This window comes from Xenopus laevis, chromosome 6L (assembly GCF_017654675.1).
Source record: "Xenopus laevis strain J_2021 chromosome 6L, Xenopus_laevis_v10.1, whole genome shotgun sequence".
Lineage (NCBI taxonomy): Eukaryota > Metazoa > Chordata > Amphibia > Anura > Pipidae > Xenopus > Xenopus laevis.
In genome coordinates, this window is record NC_054381.1 from 110,816,047 (window position 1) to 110,839,395 (window position 23,349).

At 40.5% G+C, this 23,349-nt stretch overlaps 2 protein-coding genes and 1 long non-coding RNA gene across 3 annotated transcripts; all 3 read left to right on the forward strand.

Annotated features, from left to right (window-relative positions):
• The first annotated feature begins 15 nt into the window (after positions 1–15).
• Positions 16–5,761, forward strand: LOC108719192 (elongin-C). The gene is made up of 4 exons (XM_018267883.2): positions 16–94; positions 2,433–2,492; positions 4,393–4,536; positions 5,337–5,761. The coding sequence occupies exons 2-4, from the start codon at positions 2,489–2,491 to the stop codon at positions 5,525–5,527; spliced, it is 339 nt and encodes a 112-aa protein (XP_018123372.1). The 5' UTR covers positions 16–94; positions 2,433–2,488; the 3' UTR covers positions 5,528–5,761.
• A 9,357-nt stretch (positions 5,762–15,118) lies between these two features.
• On the forward strand, positions 15,119–18,465 carry LOC121394875. The gene is made up of 4 exons (XR_005962057.1): positions 15,119–15,350; positions 16,167–16,265; positions 17,352–17,452; positions 18,216–18,465. It is a non-coding gene; the product is annotated as an uncharacterized LOC121394875 (long non-coding RNA).
• Positions 18,466–19,021: 556 nt separating this feature from the next.
• LOC121394478 (protein kinase C delta type-like) lies at positions 19,022–21,815 on the forward strand. Its single transcript, XM_041565634.1, has 5 exons — positions 19,022–19,182; positions 19,843–19,905; positions 20,002–20,140; positions 20,418–20,609; positions 21,675–21,815. The coding sequence occupies exons 1-5, from the start codon at positions 19,022–19,024 to the stop codon at positions 21,813–21,815; spliced, it is 696 nt and encodes a 231-aa protein (XP_041421568.1).
• Positions 21,816–23,349: the final 1,534 nt, after the last annotated feature.

Consider the following 23,349-nt stretch of genomic DNA (forward strand, 5'->3'; position numbering starts at 1 on the left):
AGGAGCAGCGCTACGTCATACTCAGTCTTCTCCTGATGCGCTATGGGAGAGGGAGGAGTATTGGGGCCGCGGAAGGAGCCTCTATCTGCGGCCGGTGAGGGACTGGGCTGGTTACGCAGGGATTAAGGGCACCTATGAGAGCTGGGGTTCCGCTGGGGAAGGGGGTGTCTATTTTGGAGTGGCAAAATATTTCTTATAGCTGGAACTCCCTGCAGCGAATTCTGTTGAGGGTGCCGGGAGTTTTAATGAAGCTACAGCAATAGGCCGGTGGGACAATACGTGACATAATTACATCCCTTCCTTACACGCAGTATATCCGGAAGTAGTGCACGAAAGCGAGGCCTGTGTCCGGCTTGGGCACAAATGGCATTTACTCGGTGGGATTCTAGTGGAAAGCTGTGTATAATAGTAACACTTATACTGTGTATTGGGGATGTTCAGCTTCAGCAGCAATTGTTACCCTGCACCTCTCGGCTCCCACTGACACAGGCTGTAATTCATCAGCACCTGGAGATTTGTAGACTTTTATTATGTGTATAATATTTATTGGCCTCTCAGGGGAGGCCCCAGTATCCCCCCATTGTAAGGGCCGCCTATTCGCTAAGTCCAGCTCTGTACAAAAGACCTTCTGACTTATAGTTAAAGGGGTGGTTAACTTTTAGTATGTTCTAGAATGGCTCATTTTAAGCAACTTTTCAATTGGTCTTCATTATTTTTTTATAGTTTTTTAATTATTTGCCTTTTTCTGCCAACACTCCAGCTTTCAAATAGGGGTCGCTGACCCCATCTAAAAACAAATGCTCTGTAAGGCTACAAATGTATTGTTATTGCTACTTTTTAATATTCTACTTTCTATTCAGGCCTCTCCTGTTCATATTCCAGTCTCTTATTCAAATCAGTGCATGGTTGCTAGGGGAATTTGGAGCGTAGCAGCCAGACTGCTGAAACTGCAAAGTGGAGAGAATAAAAAGCTAAATAACTCAAAAACCACAAATAATAAAACATAAAATCCAATTGCAAATTGACTCAGAATATCACTCTCGACATCGTATTGAAAGTTAATTTAAAGGTGAGCAACCCCTTTGAGGGCAGGGTGCTACACTTTGAACGCTGCCCTTTATGGGGATGAAACAAAGAAGAAATGAGTCACTTGTTGATGCATGGCAGCAGGCTGGGGCTGATGATCTGTGGATCCTTGCAAATGACAGGGGGGCTGCTCTAAGATGCCATAGACATTCATTATTTGGGCCTCTGTCTACTTGAAATCCCAGGGCCTGTTTTGAATCTCAGTCCAGACCTGCATGGTATTGCTAAGCACAATGCACTGCCATGTCTTGTTTAACCTATGAGTTATTCATAGAAACATTATACTGATGAGAGCTGATTGGCTGCTGTTGCCAGTGTGGCCCTTGTGCAACTTTGCACAGGTTTTCCTAAATCGATCTTGTAGTGTGTAACATATTATTTCACTCATCCCTCTGACCAGTGCTGATTGGCTGTTTAGAGTTTTACCACTGATGCCTCAATGTTGCTGGGGAAGCCCTGCCAGTCAGTGCTTCTGAATGAGTGTCTTGGTTAACACTTGATAAATGGAATCTGCCTATGGGGCCATAGCAAGAACTGTCAGCATTTTATAGACTGTTACCCCTCCTGGACACAGGTTACAGCTTACAGTGTGTGATATTTTGTTATGGCCTTAAAGTTTACCAGACACTCAAATCCCACCACCCATCTAAGGCCTTAACTTTAGAACTGCAGACTAACACAGGCTATTATCTGGTGGAGCTAGCCATTCTGATGCTGAGCTCAGTCATACTATTAGGGTTCCCACCTTTTTCAGAAAAAAATACTGATCTTCCTATATATTTTCTTTTTTCCCTATTAATAACATTGGGATCAACCATCATTTCTACCGGTCTGGCCGGTAAAATGCCGGCCAGGTGGTAACCCTACTTGTTATATGTAAAAATCCAGCTGAAGATCCATAAAAAGTCTGCCTGGTTATGCTAATGTCTGTGTTATTATGCTTTGCCCCAGCCAGAAAGCAGTCTGCATCAGTCCACAGCTCTAGTGAGGGAGTCAGTGCATGGGTGTTAGGTACCCTAAGTGTTTGTTTTAAATGTGTCAGACACTAAGGGGCTCCTCCACCAGGTAAGTTAGCTTGCTTAATTTCCTTACAGTATCGGCAACCAGTGAAGGCAGCTAGAAAAATGCCATCTGCATCTTTCCATAGCACAAGGGTCTCAGCTGGCACTCATTCATGTGGCTACAACCATAGGCAAACTCTGCAGATTACATGTGCAAAAAATCTAGAAAGCGGCCTCCTGTCTGGCACTGGGCATAAGAAATGTTGTTCCAATTTTTGAAACAACTAAGATTCTAAACTTTTTAGGTTATGCTTGTAATAATAAAAATATAATTTCTCTTTCCAGAATCATCACTTGATTTTTTTTTTATTTGTGTAACGAGACGACGTTAAGCCACAACCATGGGTATGTTGTTATCCTTTTATTTTAATATATAGAGCCACCATTTGCTTAAAGGGATTCTGTCATGATTTTTATGATGTAGTTTTTATTTCTAAATTACACTATTACTATTTACTTAATATAAAATTGAATTCCTGAACCAGCAAGTGTATTTTTTTTTTGTGTGTAGGCGCCATCTCAGGTCATTCTGCCTGGTCATGTGCTTTCAGAAAAAGCCAGCACTTTAGGATGGAACTGCTTTCTGGCAGGATTTTACTATTGAGTGCTGTTCTTAGATCTACCAGGGAGCTGTTATCTTGTGTTCGAGAGTTGCTTTCTGGTTACCTTCCCATTGTTCTGTTGTTAGGCTGCTGTATCCCTTTAACAGAGATATTACATCATTTTACACTACTTTCCCCACTGGACCTAAAGCCGGCAAGGTGGTAAGATCTGCTCATTGCAGGGTTTCCTAAGGAGCAGCATGGAAGGCCATATTTCTCCCGCAGGCCCCTTACACAAACAAGTAAACACCTTACAATATGATTTTGTTTGGGAGAAAACTAAAGTACCCAGAGAAACTCACACAAAGCACAGAGAGAACATACAAATAGTGACCTAGCTGGAATCAAGACTGGGATCCCAGCACTCAATGATGATTAATGATAAATTGGGTTTTAAACGGCACCTTTCACCTGAATTTGTTTCCCCCACCAGAGGTGCAGGCTAATAGAGCCCACACTCCAGTTGGGGAAAACAAACATTTAAAAAACAAATTAAAAAAAGCCTGCACCAGACTTGGGCTACCCGCACTGGATGAGAGCTTTGGTATGAGTCAATTAGCCCCCACCTCTGGTGGTGCAAAACAATTTCAGGTGACAGTTGCCCTTTATGGATTAGGATTGTTGTAGTTCTTTGCAGGACCAGTAACCCAATGAACCCTCATTTTAAGGGGACCTGTCACCCAGACACACAAATCTGTATAATAAAAGTACTTTTCAAAATAAACATGAAATCCAATTTCTATTTTTTATAAAAACATTCATAGCTGTTGTAAGCTCATTTAAAAATCTCAGCTGTCAATCAAATATTGTCTGCCCCAACTCTATGCCTTAGGGCAGACAATTACTTTCAATTTCCATTCAGCACTTCCTAGATGTCACTGCTCTCCCCACATTCCCCCGTTCTCTTCACCGATTAATTGTGTAGCCAGTGTATGGGGATGGACATCAGGTCCCCCATTCTGGTGCACAAACAAGATTCTAAGATGCTGCAAGGCTTGCCTTAAGCTGGCCATAGATGCAAAGATCCGATCGTTTGAATCCTTGAATGATTGGACTTCCCCCATCTCCCGACCTGCCACTAACTATTCAGATCAAATAAAGTACTAAAAGAACCGATCAGACGATGTTCTGCCCCTACAGCAATCATAGGAAAGTTATGTCCGACAAAGCTGGTGACAGTCTCCCACTGAAAATCGTAGGATCGGCAATACATGCAGAGAAATAATCGGCAGCCGACAGAAATCTTTTAACCTGTCCGATCAGCCAAACGATTGTTCTCCGTGGGACGAAAAATGTCCGGAGTCGTACGATCGGATCTTTGCATCTATGGCCAGCTTAAATAGCAGTGCACACAAAATGACTGCCTGCTTGTTATAATTATGAATTCCCAGACTGAAGGAAACAAGATTCAAATCATTTGTATTGTGTGATTTAAGTTAATTTTGCTTGACTGGTGTTATAAAATATTATTTTGAATAATTTTCTGGGTGACAGGTACCCTTTAAACGTCTAGTTTACTATACTCTATACTAAGCCTCCCCTAAGCCATACTAAGCACTATAGATTACATTACAGCACTAATATTTATTATATTGAATAAACAAAGGTAATTTATGCATAATGATGTGCTCTGTTCTTTACAGATGGTGAAGAGAAAACATATGGTGGCTGTGAGGGTCCTGATGCCATGTACGTAAAACTGATTTCATCTGATGGCCATGAATTTATTGTTAAAAGGGAACATGCTTTGACATCAGGAACAATAAAGGCCATGTTAAGTGGTCCAGGTATGGAAGCTTGTTTTCTAATCTTTATCCCCCACATTTTAAAGAAGAAAAGGGTTAATCATTGGGGGATGTAATTTTTTTTTTAGGAACTCACAAGTGATAAGAATTGTTTACCAAAGACCTGGAGGTTGGCGCACCTCCTCCATTCACAAAATGTGCCATCTTAGGGCTGCAACAAAGATCCCAGGAAAGGAAAGAATGCGGTGGCACGGTACTCAATAGCATAGTAGCCCAGGCCTATGGGAAAACATGGACAGCAAATACATTCTGTGCTTGAGCAGAAAAAAAAGTAGCTGTTGGAGGCATATTTGAAATTTTTTTTTTTTTTTTGGATGGGGGTATGGATCTTCATTGCTGCTCTGTTCTACTACTGGCTAGTTCTAGGGTTTAGTTCCTCCTTAATGGGCAATCCTAAAAGTATTTCAAATAATGACTTATTATTATTTCAAATAATGACTTAAATCACATTTCCAAAACACGTGTAGCAATAAGCTGTTTATGGTCTTTGCTTTTCCTCCACAGCAGATATTAGCTGCCGGGCACAAAACAACCTATCTGCTATATTATTTGTATTTGTATCCAATAGAATGTGGAGCTTCAGTTTTGATTTTGTGAGTCTTGTGAAGAAACCTGTCTGCTCCATCTCCATTTGAAACATTATTTAAAGAATATTTCCTATAAGTGTTTAGAATGGAAAAGGAAAGGTAAAAAAAGTAATTGGGTAAAAACTCTGAATTTAAATATGGTTTGAAAATCAAACTGACCACTAACCACGGGACACGTGTGTATTGTCTTTACAGGACAGTTTGCTGAAAATGAAACCAATGAAGTGAATTTCCGAGAGATTCCCTCCCATGTTCTATCTAAAGTCTGCATGTATTTTACCTACAAGGTTCGTTACACAAACAGCTCCACAGAAATCCCAGAATTTCCCATTGCGCCAGAGATCGCGCTGGAACTGCTGATGGCGGCAAACTTCCTAGACTGTTAAATAAAATAAATTATGGAAAATCAATAATGTTAAATGGATTCTTTTATATTTAAATACCTATTTTTTTTTTTTTCTTCTATTTCGCATGTTTCCATTTTTCCAAGCAGTGTATTGTATATGTATATTATTAAAGTACCACACCCTTCCTTAGCAAAGCAGCCGGCATGAAGTGACCTGCTTGTTGCTAATATTTTTTTCCCCTCATGCTGTTCTTAATAAACCATTCTGAAAATATGATGTTAACTGAGTGCTTTAGATATTTTTCCTTTTCATTGCTTTAAGACTGGGGCAGATTTATTAAGAGTCGAATATTAAATTCAAATTTTCTACTTTTTTTTTTTTTTTTTGGTGTCAAAATTCACAACATCAATTTTGAATCCCCCTTATTGAATGTAAATTCGAATGTGAAATTTATCACACCTTGACCATGGAAACAGTCCTAATTTCAATATTGCCACCTAAAAACCTGCCGAATTCATGTACAAGTCAATGGCTTTCCTGAGTTAGAGTTTTTTTGGGAGGGAAAACTCAAATCGAAAACAAATCAAATTTACGGATTGTTCCTATTCAATCAAATATTAGATGTTGAAAGAGTAGAAAAAAATTTTCAAAGAGAAAAAAAAAAAAAAATTCACATGAATTCGAAAATTGACCTTTGATAAATCTGCCCATAAGCGCGGGCTAGTCGATTAACCAGGAAGTCACTTTGCATTGTAGTCCTTTACTTGTTTTCATGTAATCGTATGTTGCTGAATTTATCTGGAAAAAAAAGTGGCTAAAACATTAAATCTGCTGAATATTTTAATAAAAGTATAATTTCTAGTATTTTTAATAGCTAAATATTGAAAATGTAACAGACAGTTTTTTTCCTCCCATTTTCACTGTATTAGTTTGCCCTTATTTATTATTTAGACTCTGGCAGCACTGAATAAGAGCTAATCACATATGTTAAATTAAGTCATGCCTTGCACCAGTTAGCAATCCTTCGAGGGAAGTATTGTAGGTTTTTGTTTTTTTTTTCAATGTAAATTTTTTTTATTTCTAATGGTAGGCAACTAAATACTTTCCTTTTATAGATGATTAAAGCCACAAACCATCATAATGATCACTAATATGAAAGGAGGCTACCTGTGCTAATAACATGGGATTCTTAACCCAAAAATTCACATTTGGCGGGGGGATGTCGGCTCACCGCACCCCACCCCTTTTGTGACATCATTGGCGGGGCAGGTCCACGTGGGCCTATTAATAGAGGGAGAAGGCAGGCTCTGGTCTGTTGCTGGTCAAGAAAAATCTGAACTGCACATCACTATTCCCTAAGCTTAAGAAGTCTATGCAAGCAAAATATTCCAAAACTATTATATTCTATCTGGGGGGTGGGGGTGATAATAATAAGCCATGCTTTTGAGTGAAGTCTGCAGCAATGTGTTTTTTCCAAGGATTTTATAAGTGGTGTTTTCTACTTTTAGGCTAAATTCACAATTCTTCATAGAAAATATCATTATTGTCTACGACCATTGTCATATGCAGATTTTGGTAGATACATCCTGCAAAAAAAAAAACTTAGATGAACAAGACCATAAAAGCAAAACTACTTTTAAAAACGTTTATCTCCACTTCAGGGCCGGAACTAGGGGTAGGCAGAAGAGGCACCTGCCTAGGGCGCAATGAAAGGGGGGAGCTAGGCAGGTACCGGTCTTCTACCTACCCCTAGTCCATGTTTGCTGTTCACTGGCACACCCCCTCCCTCTCTGGCGATTTCCCCTCCTTCTCACCTCCGGCACTCTCCCCTGCCTTCCCCTCCAGTGCTTTGCGCATTTGTGTGCACAGTGCGTTTGGGCACGCACACAAAGGGGAGCGTGCGCGCGAGCACGAACACAGAGGGGAGCGCGGTGGCCGACCGGGTTGCCTAGGGCGTCCAGTCGGATTGGCCCGGCACTGCTCCACTTAGTTCAGACTCTGAACAAAAAAGTGACAGTTCAGGCCACAAATGGCCTGTTTTCAAGCTAAAACACCCAAAGGATATACTATAACACTGCCATCTAGTGATAACAACATGTAACCACTTGAAACTATTAATTACAAAATAGGTTCATGGTAACATACAGTATATATATATATATATATATAACCTTAGGAATGCATGACGTCATCTTTGGCGCCACATTTGGAATGGGGGTGTATGGGTATAAAATGCACTGATTTTTTTACACAGCTATCCTTGAAAAAGGCCCCAATGTGGGGCAAAACGTTGGGTACGTCTACACAATAAAAAGAATTTGATTTTTTCAGAAAATGGAGTGTGGGTCTTTTCAAGAATTTTATATGTATTGCCTTTGACCCTGCACCTGAATTTAATCAAGAGAGTCCGGATTAGATTGTGGCTGCTACGAATTAACTATATATGTGTGTTTGTTCTGTATTCTTCTGACGAAGATCCCTGTGCTCGATTGAAACGTTGAGTCTCTAATAAAGTATCACATTTGATAAGCTTCAGAAGAGTCCCGTGAGTGTCGCTATTCCTGCAGATATACCATTACATGTTTGCTGGCACCTGGGCATTCACACAGGAAACGGAGTGCACCTTTGGGACTTGTTTAGATATATAGATAGATAGTACTATTTACACCCCAGGTATGGAGAAAGTGGGCCAATGCCTGTGAAACGCGTTGGACAAGGAAATTAGGAGCTCTGTTGTGGATCGGAGCGCACAAAGTCAATATCCTTAGAGGTAACAGAATTGTAGAACAGAAAAGGACACGGAGCTAACTGGTGCAGTGATCACACAGAGAAGGTCCAAAATGAGAGGAGCGAGGTTCCCAGGCAGATAAGTTCATTCTTGCTGTGTGTTTCTACAGCAAACACAATTTTTTTTACCAGTGCAGTGTAACAGCAAAGTTGTTGCTGGTCCTTTTTAACAGCACTATGGCCACCTTCTCATGTCTGCTTACAATGTAATACAGGCTGCCAAGACAAAATGCACAGTAATCACTCTATATTAGCATTACTTTGTGGCCCTCATAGGCAAGATCCTCACTCAAGTGTTCTTTTACACCTGTAATCAGTCTGGAGAACTAGAGAGAGAAATGTGAAAGTATGATTATTTTAGGACTGATATAATTTTTAACCAATGTCCCTTCAAATCTATGAACAAAAAATAAATGTTTCAAGAGAAATCAGTGGGTCAAAACTAGTACTCCGTTACAGTGACATAACTACGTGTTACTGGGCCCCACAGCAAACTCAGTTTAAGGCTCCAAAATGTTGATCTATTCAGGACCCCAAAAGTTGCTCATTAATTAGGGCCTCGCAGGGCTCCAAAAGTTGCTGGGCCACCTGCAACCCTTCCTCTGTAGTTACTCCTCTGCTCAGTTATGTTTATATTTTCTGCATGCTCTGACTGGTGTATTAAATTGTGAAAATGCCTTCAGCGTAGAGCAGTGGTTCTCAAACTGTGGGGCTGTCCTGCCCTGAATTGGCCTGGAACGGTGGGACACAGCCCATCTTAAAGAGTAGAGTGTTTGTTTGGGGTAATGAAAAACAAATGGTTTTCCATGAGTAAACCTCCATTATCTGGAATCCCGTTGCCCAGAAAGCTCCAAATTACAGGAAGGTCATCTCCCACAGACTCAAATGTAATCAAATAATTCAAAATATTAAAACCTATTATCTTTTTATCTGTCATAATATAACAGTTCCTTGTCCGCAAGCTAGGCCTCCCTATACCTTCAACTATTTTCCTAGGAATAAGGATGAGATTTATCATCGCCAGCCACCTTCCTGGTCCTCGGCAATGCAGTTGGGTTTAATTTTTCTCGGTTTTTGCATTATGTAGCTTTGTATTCAGTAGCTCTCCAGTTTGCACCCGCATGATCAAACAATACCCCGGGCCGGTGCAGTTTTCTGCTGATAGGAGCACTGTCTGGGCAGTGAAGTAAGTAAATACAATCATTTGGGGTGCCTAACTTTTGGCACCCCCAAGTAAAGAGCACCTTTCTTTCTCCTTTAACACCTAGGGCCCATATATGAGTGTCTCCTCTCCCTCTTTGAAGGTGTATTATCCCAGAGCTCATACAATGACAGTGCCCCCTCCAGAGTCCATAGTGTTCCCTGTCCCTCAAGGTGTAGGATCCAGTGCGCATATAACTCTATTCTCTGCCCCTAATAATATAGGAACCCAGAGTGTATATAATGACAGTATCCACTGTCCCTCAAAGAATATGATTCCATACTCCATACATTCTGTGGAGCAGCATATGAGCTGGTACTCCACAATGGCTCTGACATACAGGCTGGCCTTATGTGTTTTGTGCCACCTGGCACTTTATCATAGGAGCCTAACATCAGGCAATATGCACAAATCAGTGTAGCTGACTATATTTTTTGCATTGCTTTCTTCCAGAATTTAAGCATCTTTAAGGGTCTTTTACATAGAGGCAAATCGCCATGCTTCTTGAGAATTTTTTCTAACAAGAATTCCTGCATTATGGCCGACACTCTGGGAGTGGCCCCACCTCAATTGTGCCTGATGCATCCGAGCACGGTGTGGGAATTGTATCACATACGAAAATCGCATTCGTCAAAAGAAAATTTGCCAAGCCTTCTTATATTTGTTCTTTATAATGATTTTATAGTCATATTTCATCCAATATTGGTGAATTGTAGATTTATATGGCCTATCCTGCTTGTGGTTAATAATCATTACATGAAGAAGGAAGATAAAGTGTGAGTTATAATATCCATCAGCTGGAAAAGATAAAGGTGAAGACTTTCATAGGGCAATATCCCATAAAGAGCTATATGTGATAAATGGCTATAATGAGTGGCAGGTAAGAGGATATTGGATTCTACCTGGGTATTTGTGAGTTTTACTCATTCACAAAGTTTAGAAAGAATTCCCTGAAGAACAAAGGTTTACCATTCTGTGTTGTGTATACTTTTCAATTGCTGCTCAGGCTCAACTGGCACATGCCACTCAGACACCAGCTCTCAGGAGCTAACTGTCATAACTGTCATTTAGCCAGTGCAGTGATTACAGCAGCGTGTGTGAGTTGGAGAGAGTTTTTGGAGATTAGAGCGACAGAAGAAGAGATCTGAGCAGAAAAGTGAGTTTGTAGTGCGGAGGAAGGAGAAAGCAGCAGCAGAAGAAGAAGAAATAAGAAGAAGAAAGAACATCCTTGGAAAAGAAGGAAAATGGAGGAGAAGAGGAGAAGATCTGAGAGACCAGTGGAGGACTCAGCTAGTAAGGAGATGAAACACAAAATATATTGCTTTAAGAATATAATTATATAACCTGTAACTCATAGTAACATAGTAAGTTGAAAAAAGACACACGTCCATCAAGCTCAACCTTTTAGTTTTATTTAATCATATTTAACTCATCTGTTAACTTGGGTGTCTGTGCCCCCACCTCTCATTTTATATAAAAAGCATGGGGAGTGTATATCCTCTACGTTTCACTGTATGTAATGTTCTTGGAAGGCAAACACCATTGACTTTTTATGTTTAATATAGTTGAGGCACCACTACATGAATGGTACTATGCATATCTGTATATAATGTGTATTGTATACAATATATTTAGAGTGGCAGACTCCTCTTCCAATGTGTATAATGCCCAATGGTGCCAGTGTCTGTTGGCACCATAAATTACTTGGGCAATAATTGTTGACTTATAGTTGAGGCACCACTATATGACTATATGTAGGGTAGTATGAGTGCCTGTATATAATGTATACTGTATACAACATTTTTTAGCTACCACTATGCCGTCCCTTCCAGTGCATTAATGTTGCCAGCGTCTGTTGGTTGCCAGAGTGTAATGTGCTTGGGGCAGCTGTGCCAACTGTCTTTCCCTGTGCTTAATGTAGTAGTTGAGCATGAGACACTACTAAATGAATATATGTAGGGTACTATGAGTACCTGTATATGATGTTTACTGTATATAACATATTTAGAGTGCTACTATGCATTTCCAATGTGTATAATGCCCTATGGAGCCAGTGTCTGTTGGCAACATATATTGCTTGGGCAAAAACCATTGGCTTTTAATGTTTAATATAGTTTTAGAGGCACCACTGTATGACTATATGTAGGTTTCTATGTGTGTCTGTATATAATGTTTACTGTATACAATATATGTTGGGTACCAGTTTACGCTCCCTTTCAATGAGTATAATGCACTTTGGAGCCAGTATCTGTTGGCACCAAGTACTTGAGGTACCTGTGCCAACTGCCTTTGACTGTATTTAATGTACCTCTGGGTCTCACTGTAGGTAACATTATTGGGGTGGTAGTAACCATTGCTTTGTACTGTATATAATGTAATTGTTGTCACAGTAACCACAGCCTCTCCCTATATATAATGTTCACTGCTGCCTCTGATTGTATAAAATGCATTTAGGTTGCCCGTCTGCTGCCTCTCATGTTATATAGTATATTTTGGGTGCTAATAACCTCTGGCATTTACTGTATGATATGGGAAAGGATCCACTCCCACATATGCTTTGGCTGGCAGTAGCCACTTAGGCTGAAGCTGTTACTTGCCGTTTAGGCGAACTATCCGCTACAACTCAGGATCAAATTGTCACTCAACAGTTTTCCAACCATTGGAAATAACATTTTCACACTTTATCTATGAAAACCCTAGGAGCAGAGGCAAGAATAGAAACTTGTGCCCCTTCAAACTCGTTTCCAGATCAATTGTACCCAGAGTGCAGCGTGTGGTGCTGGCAGCTACAACATTTATACAACAAATGCTCTATGCACAAATTTTTTGCACATTGCGGATAAGTGAGTCCAGGGCCAGGCCAAGCCGAGCAGGTGCCATAAGGTGGCCATACACAGGCCGATAAAAGCTGCAAATAGACCGAGTTGGCAGCTAATTGGCCCGTGTATGGGGCCCTCCGACGTGCTTCCCCGATCGATATTTGGCTGAAAGTCAGCCAGATGTCGATCGGACGGGACTAAAAATCCCATCGGATTGTGGCCTCATCTGTTCATTGATGCGGTCCCGCTATCCGACCGCCCATTAGCTATCGTTAGGATCCGATCGTTGGGCCCTAGGGCCCTCGATCAGATCAGCCCGATATTGCCCACCTCAAGGTGGGCATATCGGGGAGAGTTCCGCTTCCGCTTGTTTGGCGACATTACCATACGAGCGGATCTCTCTGTGTATGGCCACCTTCAGGCAACCCAGCTAGCTACCTCACTCCCCCCTTAGACAAGCAAGGGGAGAACAACAGAGGGAGGGAGTGGAGAGTAACATAGGGAGGAGAGTGGGACAGAGGGGAGGTGAAAGGGACAGATGGGAGGGAGGTAAGAGTGACAGTGGGCAGTGAATATGCACTAGGGGAAGGCAGAAGCCCAGCACCCCCTGTCATTGCACCCTAGGCAGGTGCTTCTTCTGCCCACCCCTAGTTCCGGCCCTGAATGAGTCCCTGACTAAATTACAAAGTGATTTTTATTTTTTTAGCAGGACAAAAGATAAAACAGAAGAATTTAAGGATTTGCCTAGAACATCTAAAGCAATATCCTCTGAGAAGAAAAAGACAGAGAAGTCCGGAGGAGAAACCAGCTGGTAAGGAGAACAAAACTTGAAAGATATTGATGTAGGACTTATTGATGTAGGACTTAAAGGGGTGCTCAACCCAAAACAGATCCCCAAAGGCTCAGTATTTTCAAAGCATCTTTCTAATATACTATATATATATATATATATATATATTTATTTATTTATTTATTTATTTTTTTTTTTGCATTAAAATTTCAATGGTTGTATGGTAATTTATTGTAAACTTTAACCCCCGCCATGCTGGTAATATCACTGCAGAAATGACCAATGAGCACTCCACTAAAGGGTTTGTTCACCTTTGAGTTAACTTTTAGTATGATGTAGAAAGTGATATTCTGAGACAATTTGCAATTGGTTTTAGTTTTTTATCAGTTGTGGTTTTTGAGTTATTTAGCTTTTTATTCAGCAGCTCTGCAGTTTGCAATTTCTGCAAACTGGTTGCTAAGGTTCAAAATACCCTAACAACTATGCATTGATTTGAATGAGACAGGAATATGAATAGGAGGAGCCTTTATTGGGTATAATGCTCTTTGTAGCCAGTATATGTTGGCACCATAAAGTGCTTGGGGTACCTGTGCCAGCTGCCTTTGACTGTATTTAGGGGCAGATTTATCAAATTTATCAAAGGTTGAGGTGAATTTTCAAATGAAAAAAATTCAAATTTTGAGCCATTTTTTGTGTATTTCGGCTAGGGAATAGCCCAAATTCGATTCAAATTTGAAAAAAAATCAAAAATTCGAATATGGAAATTTAGATATTCAAATTTTTTAATTTTTTTCAAAATTCGACTTCGACCATTCGCCATCTAAAACCTGCCGAATTCGTGTTTTAGCCTATGGGGTCCTCCTAGAACCTATTTGGAGTCAATTTGTGGACTTTGAAAAATCTAAGTTTTTTTGGGGAAAAACTTTGAATCGAATGCGCTATTCTTTCGATTCGTACAATTTGAATTCGGCCGAATATGGACCTATTCAATCGAAAACAGACTTATTCAACCCAAAAAAAACCTTTGACTTAATTTTGGTTTGAATTCGAATTTCGAAGTTTTTTCAATTTGGAATTCGACCCTTGATAAATATGCCCTTTAATGTACCACTGGGTCTCACTGTAGGTAACATTATTGGGGTGGCAGTAACCATTGCTTTGTACTGTATATAATGTAATTGTTGTGCCAGTGACCAGATATATATATGTTCTCTGCTGCCTCTGATTGTATAAAATGCATCTGGGGTTCCTGTGTCTGCTGTCTCTCATGTTATATAATATATTTTGGGTGCTAATAACCTCTGGCATTTACTGTATATAAGCATCCACCCCCCCCCCATATGCTTGGGCTTGTCACTCACCAGTTTTCCAAATAACATCACTAATGAGAAAGAACATTTTCACACTTGGAGATTTATAAAAATCCTAGGAGCAAGAACATAAACTTGTGCCCCTTAGCGCTGAAGTTCAGTGTGTGGTGCTGGCAGCTGCAACATGGGGAGGCCCATTTATCAAAGGTTGAAATTTTGAATTCATGTGAGTTTTTAAAAACTCCCCTAAATTCCCATGAACTCAAAATTCGACCAATCGGAATTTATTTTAAATTCGAATTGAATTGAAAAAAACTTGAATGTCAGGAAGGCTGCAAACAACTCCAAAATAATCCATGGACCTCTCCCATTGACTTGACTCGAATTGAATTTGAATAACCTCCTAGTCGAATTTGACCATTTTGGCCATAAAAAAAACTAGAAAATTAAAATTTTTGAATTTTCAGTTTGACCCGTTGAAAAATCTGCACCTTAAATAACGAGTGCTTTTTGCACACATTTTTTGCACATTGCCGATAAATGAGTCCAGGGCCAGGCCAAGCCGTCCATGTGCCCTAGGCAACCAGGCCAGCTCCCCGGCTCCCCCCCTGAGGGGAGAGCAACAGAGGCAAGGGAGTGGGGAGTGACATAAGGAGGGGAGAGTGACAGATGAGAGGGGAGAGCGACAAAGGAGAGGGGAAAGTGACAGAGGGGAAGGGAAAGTGACAGATGGGAGGGAGGCAAGAGTAATAGTGGGCAATGAACAAGCACTAGGGGTAGGCAGAAGATACTTTAACAGGTACCTTCCCAGCACCCCCCGCTATTGTTTAAGTGATTTTTATTCTTTTAGCAGGAGAAAAGATAAAACTGAAGAGTTTAAGGATTTGCCTAGAACGTCTCAAGCAATATCCACGGAGAAGTAAAAGATCAAGAAGTCCGGAGGAGAACCCAGCTGGTAAGGAGAACAAAACTTGAAAGATATTGATGTAGGACTTAAAGGGGTGCTCAGCCCAAAAACAGATCCCCACAGGCTCAGTAATTGAAAGCATCTTTCCGATATATTTTCCAGTAAGATCATTGCATCAATGCATAGATTACCTCACCCAAACAGAATACCGCAAACTTCTCTTCTTTTCCCAATGCTACTTATCTCTCTTTGCCTTCCCTGTCTAGCTGAAACTTCTAAAGATGTCCGTGTATTCCACAGTGGAACAGACGGCCATCTTTGATTGATTTCCTTCTTCCACTGATGATCAGGGAACTGTGAAATAGAGATTTCAGGGCTGGATTTACATAGGAGGCACCTCTAGGCCTGGTTTCGTTCATTGCCCACATCCACTCCCATTTATTTGCTGATGTTTTCATCATCAGGACAGGAGCAATAGGAATTGGCGCACGGGAGATTTAAAAAACTATCATATCTCCTGCTCATCCCCAGTGTTTCTGACCCAATGTGGGTGTGGTTGGGCAGCATGCCGCCCCCTAAAATCCTGCTGCCCTAGGCCCGGGCCTTGGTGGCCTCTCCACAAATCCGGGCCTGAGGGCACTGGCAGTCCAAGCCTGGTCCACAATAAGCTGTGAGCTGGATACGACAAGTCAAAAATGAATTCAATTATTTTATTGGTTGCTATCGGTAACTGTACCAGTAGAATTTAGCACCTATGTTGCACATAAAACAGCCATATCATGTGCATTACATGGGCAAAAGTGATAAATGAGTCCCTGATTAAATTAGTGATTTAAGAGCCACAAAGTAACATTTTTTTTTTAGCAGGAGAAAAGAAGAATAAACAAATTTGCAGAGATGGAGATCGAAAGCAATATCCCCTACGAAGGAAAAGATCAAGAAGTCCAGAGCAGAGCCCAGCTGGTAAGGAGAAAAAAATGTGAAAGATATTGATGTTGGACTTGTTCAACTCAAAAAAATGCTCCACACACACCCAGTCATTCAGTTGTCATTCATATGGTACATTTTAACCCGAGCCCTTACTTGAAATGGCCAATGAGCACTCCACTAAAGGGGTTGGTCACCTTTGAGTTAACCTTTAGTATGATGTAGAAAGTGATATTCTGAGACAATTTGTAATTGTTTTTTATCTTTTATTATTTGTGGGTTTTGAGTTATGTAACTTTTTATTCAACAGCTCTGCAGTTTGCAATTTCTGCAAACTGGTTGCCAGGGTTCAATATAACGTAGCAACCATGCATTGATTAGAATGAGACAGGAATATGAATAGGAGGGCCTGAAGACGAGTAATCAGAAGTAGCAGTAACAATAAATGTGTAGCTATACAGAGCATTTAATTTTTAGATGGGGTCAGTGACCCCCATTTGAAAGCTGGAAAGTGTCAGAAGAAGAAGGAAAATAATTACAAAACAATAAAAATAAATACTGAAGACCAATTGAAAAGTTGCTTAGAATTGATCATTATATAACATACTAAAAGTTAACTCAAAGGTAAACCACCCCTTTAACCCTAGACATGCCATTAAGATCACTGCATCAATGGATAGATAGCTCACAGTGGGGGTCATTTATAAAGGGTAAATTTGCACCTGGACAGTAACCCTTAGGAACCAATCAGTGATTAGCTTTTTTTCATCCAGCTGTAGGTTGAACAGTGAGAGCAATCATCTGATTGGTTGCCATGGGTTACTGCCCAGGTGCAAATGTGCCCATTCTTTATTGCAATTTACAATTAAATGGTCTTTAAATAATGTTTTGTTTCCCTGGGGGCCTACTATAAAATTATAGTTTTTTTTCAACTTGACCCCATGCTGTACCTGGTGGCTGATTTGGGAATATACCACTGTAATAGGGACCCTTGATATGTATTAATCATGGGACATGAAGACTGCACCTTAAAAATAAGGACATCATAATTATTTAGCATAACATTCTATGTATCTTTATTGGATGAATTGAGTTACATTGTCTTTTTTACAAATCCCCTAGGAGGAAAAGAGAACGTTAGAGAGGACGCCAAAACATCGCAGTACCTCGATATTAAAAATTACAGCCTTATTAAAGAACTAGGAGAAGGCAACTTTGGCAAGGTGAGTGATGAGCTTCTATGGGAAAATCTATTGTAATGATCTGGAATGAAACCAAAAGGAGACAGAAATCACAAGAGAATTAAGCAAGTAAATGTAACATGTAAACTCTTCTCTGATCAGTGGAAGTACATGTGCTATATTTGCTGTAGACAATATTTTCCCTTATCTAAAGGACACCCCAATCTTCATTCCTAGGATGGTCAGTCCAAGGCAGGCACACACATGACTTTTCAATTTACCTTTTAAAAAACTGTCTGTATCATGTTGCTGTATCCTATCCTGTCTCCTTTGACTGTCACATTATTGCCAGTACAAAAATATGGGGCTATTAGGATAAAATGAAAATACTGAATATTTCATGGCTCATCCTTTATTGAATTGCCAATATGAGTGGAGCTACAGTCACTATTGTCCATATAAGAGACACAGTAATATTTAATTCCTTTACGCTCAGTGTCGGACTGGCCCACCGGGATACCAGGAAAACTCCCGGTGGGCCAAGGTGTCAGTGGGCCCTCCTGCTTATAAACATTTGGCTTATTTCATGGCCATTTCGCTATTTCTATGGGAAAAAAGAGGCTAAATAGATGCAATAATAAGTAATAGTATGTAAAGAAAAGAGAATAGAAGAATAGAGGTTGAGTAAGGAAAGGAAGAAATTAATACTAAGAGTGGGCCCCTGGTCGAAAGGTTTTTGGGTGGGCCCCTGTTCTAAGGGTTTCTGGTGTCCCAGTCTGACACTGTTTACGTTCTTCTTTCCCAGGTGGTGTTGGCATCATATAAAATCAAGAACCAACTAACTGCAATCAAGATCATCGAGAAGCAGCGGGAGGAAGATTTCAAATATGTCAGACGAGAGGCATCGGTTCTCCAGACTGCTAGCAGATGCCCATTTCTATGCGGGGCAATGGCAACATTCCAAACTAAGGTACAGGGTAGTGAGCTCTGCTAGGGTCTGTCTGCTTTTTGCACATATTATGCTGATAATAAAAGTATTTCATATGGCATATTTGTATTTACACAAAGCCTTGCCACCTTGTTAGTGAATGTGAAGCTACTACAGTTGTAGAGACCTATATATATATATATAGCAGCCTATCCTGAGGTCTCTACTATATGCAAAAAAAACACATATACGTGCACCCTTCTCTGTAGTTTCATTCAGCTAAGAAAGTATAGCAGGACCCTATACCAGTATCGGTGGCCATGGGTATAAGGGGCTCAGTGGGAGTTGGCTTCCTCTGTAGTATGTGTGGCAGGGGGCTCCCAAGTGACCCATGAGTATGTGTGGTGGGAGTTAATGGGTGACCCATGAGTATGTTTGTTGGGGGGTCACAGGTGACCCATGAGTATGTGTGGCTGGATTTATGTGCAGAGGCCCAGAAAATAAAATTCCAGGGAGACCCCAACTTTGAACCCCTGCCCATTATTATAATCTAGAATGCTGAGAATGAGTTGTGGAACCAATACTGCTATTAATATTAGTGTATTGTGTTCTGTCTAACCTGGAGTTATCTTAATTTGTTGTAATTATTATGCTGTTGTATGTTTTTGTATTAAATGATTAAAATGATCATGTTCCTATTTTGTCCTATCCATTTCTATGCTTCACCTTCTCCTTTCTGTTTTTATAACCAGTCACTAATTCTGCTAGCCCTGGAGTACGTCAGTGGCGGAACACTGGAGAACATCATCCAGGACCAAGGACGTCTGAATAACAAGCAAGTGTTGTAAGTAGCAAGCTCCTTGAGACAGAAGTACCTAAAATACAATGGATATCTACCAGTCACATAACACTATAAGTAACATGCTAGCAGGGCCGCCATCAGGGGGACACAGGGGGGATAGTTGTCCCGTGCCCACAGGGTTTTATGTCTAAGGGGGGCCCAGGCTACAAAGCTTTTTTTCTAACTTAAAGGAGGCCACCAATGGCTTTTTATAACTTGATGGGGGGACAGGCCATCAATTTTTTTTTACTTGCCGGGGGCCCATGATCACTAATGGCTTTTTATAACTTGTGGGTGGGGGGGCCAGGCCATCAATTTTTATTTTTTACTTGCAGGGCGGGCCCTGATCACGAATGGCTTTTTATAACATGTGGGGGGGGGCTGGCCACCAATGGCTTTTTATAGCTTAGGGGTTTTTAATGATTTAGCTCTGATATCTGTGTTGCCTTTTGACTGTGGGGTGGTCGAGATATGGGGTGGGGCTTGAGGGTGGGCGGGGACCATGGGGCCCAGAAAATGTTGCCGTACAGGGCCCTGTGATTTCTGAAGGCGGCCCTGCATGCTACTAGAGACTGGAGTACAACACAGAAACACTGCTCAAGCATAAATTAAATGGTATGAGACGGGACTACAAAGTAATTTGCGTTTTCTTTTTTCTAAAAGGTTTTATGCTTCAGAACTAGTGGTGGGTATACAGTTCCTGCACGAGAATGGGATCGTTCATCGGTAAGTAAAATCTAAATTCTCTCCCAAGTCCTTCACTATTTATAATGTGTTTCTGGACATCATTCTAATATAAACTGTACCATGTGTGTCTTACAGTGACCTCAAACCAGAGAACATATTGCTGGATGAACAGGGCCATGTGAAGATCGGTGATTTTGGCCTTGTCTGCACCGGTATGTATGGAGCAAAAACACGGTGCGACTATTACGGAACACCAGGATACACGGCACCACAGGTGAGAATCTCAGTTCCTGTACATTTACACAATATTTCTTATTATTTTAAATGACGCTGATGTGTTGCTCTACCACTTGGCCCACTCTGAGCTTATTGGACTGCCAAAGCCAGCTAATCCTTCAGCCCATCCTGGGTAATTACATTTATATACAGTATCTACTTTAACTTTATTGACCTTCATTCAAGCATCAGTTTGTCCATTCTGCAATCTTATATGGTAATCAGGGTTCTCAGTAAGAGAACTTTTGGTAACTAATCTGTTATTTGTTGTCAAGGTTTTATTAGAGGAGCAATACGACGCTGGAGCTGACTGGTGGTCTTTAGGAGTCATCTTGTACGAAATGGCCACCAATAGGTTACCATTCTCACCGAAGGGCAACTTGAAACAACAGGTAGAAAGCATTATCAACAGAGAGCCTGAATATCCAGACTCCCTTTCTACCAAACTGCGTGACCTCATAAAACAGGTAAGTAAAATCAGAATAAACATTTAGTAAATGCTACTATTTTTTTAACATTTTTTTTATTGAGTTTTCACTTTTTATAAAAATAAATTAACAGAAAACAAAGTAAACTCTACTATTAAAGGGATGCTTCACCTTTAAGTTAACCTTCAGTATGTTATAGAATAGCTAATTTGAAGTAACTTTTCAAGTGGTCTTCATTATTTTTGTATTGTTATTGCTACTTAGTATTATTCATCTTTCTATCCAAGCCCCCTCCTATTCATATTCCAGTTTCTTGTTCAAATCATTGCATGGTTGCTAAGATAATTCGGACCCTAGCAACCAGACGGCTGAAATCTCTGGAGAGCTGCTGAATAAAAAGCCAAATATCTCAAAAACCACAAATGAAAAATGAATACCAATTGCAAATTGTCTCAGAATATCAATCTCTACATCATACTAAAAGTTAACTCAAAGATGAACATCCCCTTTAATATAAAGGTCTAAAAATGCTTTTTGTTTTTGATATAGCAGAATGGGTTTAAAGGTATTTAGTTTATTTGTTATGGAGGAACGTTGGCATAGGAAGCATCAATGTGTGGCCTGTTGTAGGAATAATAAAATTGTTTCCATTAGTCAGATGACCCTCACTGGTATAGCTTCTAGCTAGTGTGCTATTAAGTGTGGAAGGAAAAAAAGTGCATTTACAGCCTGGGGTGAAAAGTCTCTAGAAGAAGGTCACCCTATGATGGGCATTCATGAGTGAGGGGATGGTGTGAGAGCAAAATTCAGTAGTAAGTGATGACGTAAGGCAAGAACGAAAGGTTTAGTCTGCTGAGTAGCCTTAAGCACCATTATAAGGAGAGCTAGTGGCATTAGATCTCTGCTGGTTTTTACCAGGTTTTATCTGCCAGGCCCTTATGTGCAGAGCTCTTCTGGTACTTGATGTTATTCTGGATACCAACCAAGGTCACAAGGCATAACCTAGGAACAATTATAGAATTTTATATGGAAATGTTTTACTGAATGAATGGTAGAAAAATATGTGCAATATATTATTAAATAAATGTTCATTATTTGCTTTAGCTCTTGAAGAAGAAGGCCGACCAACGCCTTGGGGTGAATGGCAACATCCGGGATCATCCATTTTTTTCCACTCTCGATTGGTCAAATGTGGAGAAAAGAAAATTAAAGCCTCCTATAAAACCAAGTCATGTAAGTGCATAGCTGTGATCACATTCACCCAGAAGGGAATCAGAACCTCTCCACACTTAAAGCCACTACCAGAGCAGTACTGTAGCTATTCTTGCAGTGGCTCCAGTGTTCTTTAATGTTTTGCACCAGATTTGCTTTACTAATCCTATTTGCAGTAGTTTTACATTGCATGTGTTTAGACAAAACACACAGCTTTTTTGGGGGGATCAGGGAATCAGTCTGTTAAATGGCAATGTAAAATGTTAAATACCACCATGGCTGGAGGGAATAATTGTCTCTATAGTAGGTTTACACTCATTAGCCGCACTTTTAGTATAGCCAGACTATGTGTTTCCCTGGAAGCTCCGTCCCTGGCCTCCTCTGATAAATCACAGTTTTGTTGAAGTATGGGAATCACACGCTGTAGGCAGAATAACTGCATTTAACATTTATTAAATTTCCACACAACATGTTTTCGGGCACCAAGACACTTGATAAAGGGCCTTGGTGCCCGAAACATGTTGTGTGGAAATTTAATAAATCTTAAATGCAGTTATTCTGCCTACAGCGTGTGATTCCCATACTTCGACAAAACTGGAGGGAATAATTGTTGTATGACCATGTATTTTTATTATTTCTCATAGGAATCAGCCACGGGGTTCATCAAGAAATACATTTCATTCCCAAAAGAGGACCCCAGCGAGACCCGTATGCTCAAGGGGTTCAATTACGTGGACCCGAGCTGGCTGGAGTAATGAATAGCTGTGCCGTCGGCAAGGTAAAGTTTAAAACGGAGATGATATTTCTAGGGACCAATAGGTTAGATTAGACTATGGTTCTGAAATCTCTATTTCCTAATGGACCTAATGTGTAAGACTAGACCACCTAAGAATATGACTTTCTACCCACTGTACTTGACAGAAAATGTATCTTTTTCAGAGTCATCCCATCCAAGTACAGTGCAACATTCCATCAGAACACCACTAGCACCTCTACTGCTTCATCCTGCATATCTGGTAATGTATAACATTCTGACAACAGCAAAGGTGAGCAAATACTGTTAATTACATCTTACTGTCCTGCTCTACCTTACAATTACAACACTAGAAAAGGTGCTCCTCCCAAAATGTACCATCTTGCAGGTTAGTAGCACTGTGGCCAACATCACCGCAGAAAGCACTTACAGCTGCATTTAATATTCCCAAGTGCTTTCTACGCCATTACCAACTTATGCAGCCTTTTTTTTTAATGTTCACAGCTTTGCACTTTTTAAGTTAAAAGTTTAAAAAAAAAAACAAAAAAAACAAAAAAAATCCCCCACCTTCCCTTGTTACACTACCACCATCTCTTCCCATGTTAACCCTTTCCTTAAAGTTTAATAAAGCACAGCCTGTGAACTCCAGGCTTTATCATTATCTGTGATGTTATCAGAGGCGGGATAGGGGTGGGCATAGCTAGTGGCCTGTCACAAGCCACCAGCGGTACCCCTCTAATGACATCACAGACTACATGCTCAACTATCCTTTCATTTCTATCCCTTTCTAACCCTTGCTTATAGAGCACAGCC

Coding starts and splice junctions, on each gene's coding strand:
- LOC108719192 (XM_018267883.2), top strand. Junction 4,537..5,336: donor GGCCATGTTAAGTGGTCCAG/GTATGGAAGCTT, acceptor TTGTCTTTACAG/GACAGTTTGCTGAAAATGAA.
- LOC121394478 (XM_041565634.1), top strand. CDS start 19,022: ATGATCATGTTCCTATTTTGTCCTATCCATTTCTATGCTTCACCTTCT. Junction 20,141..20,417: donor CAGGATACACGGCACCACAG/GTGAGAATCTCA, acceptor TTTGTTGTCAAG/GTTTTATTAGAGGAGCAATA. Junction 20,610..21,674: donor TGCGTGACCTCATAAAACAG/GTAAGTAAAATC, acceptor TATTTGCTTTAG/CTCTTGAAGAAGAAGGCCGA.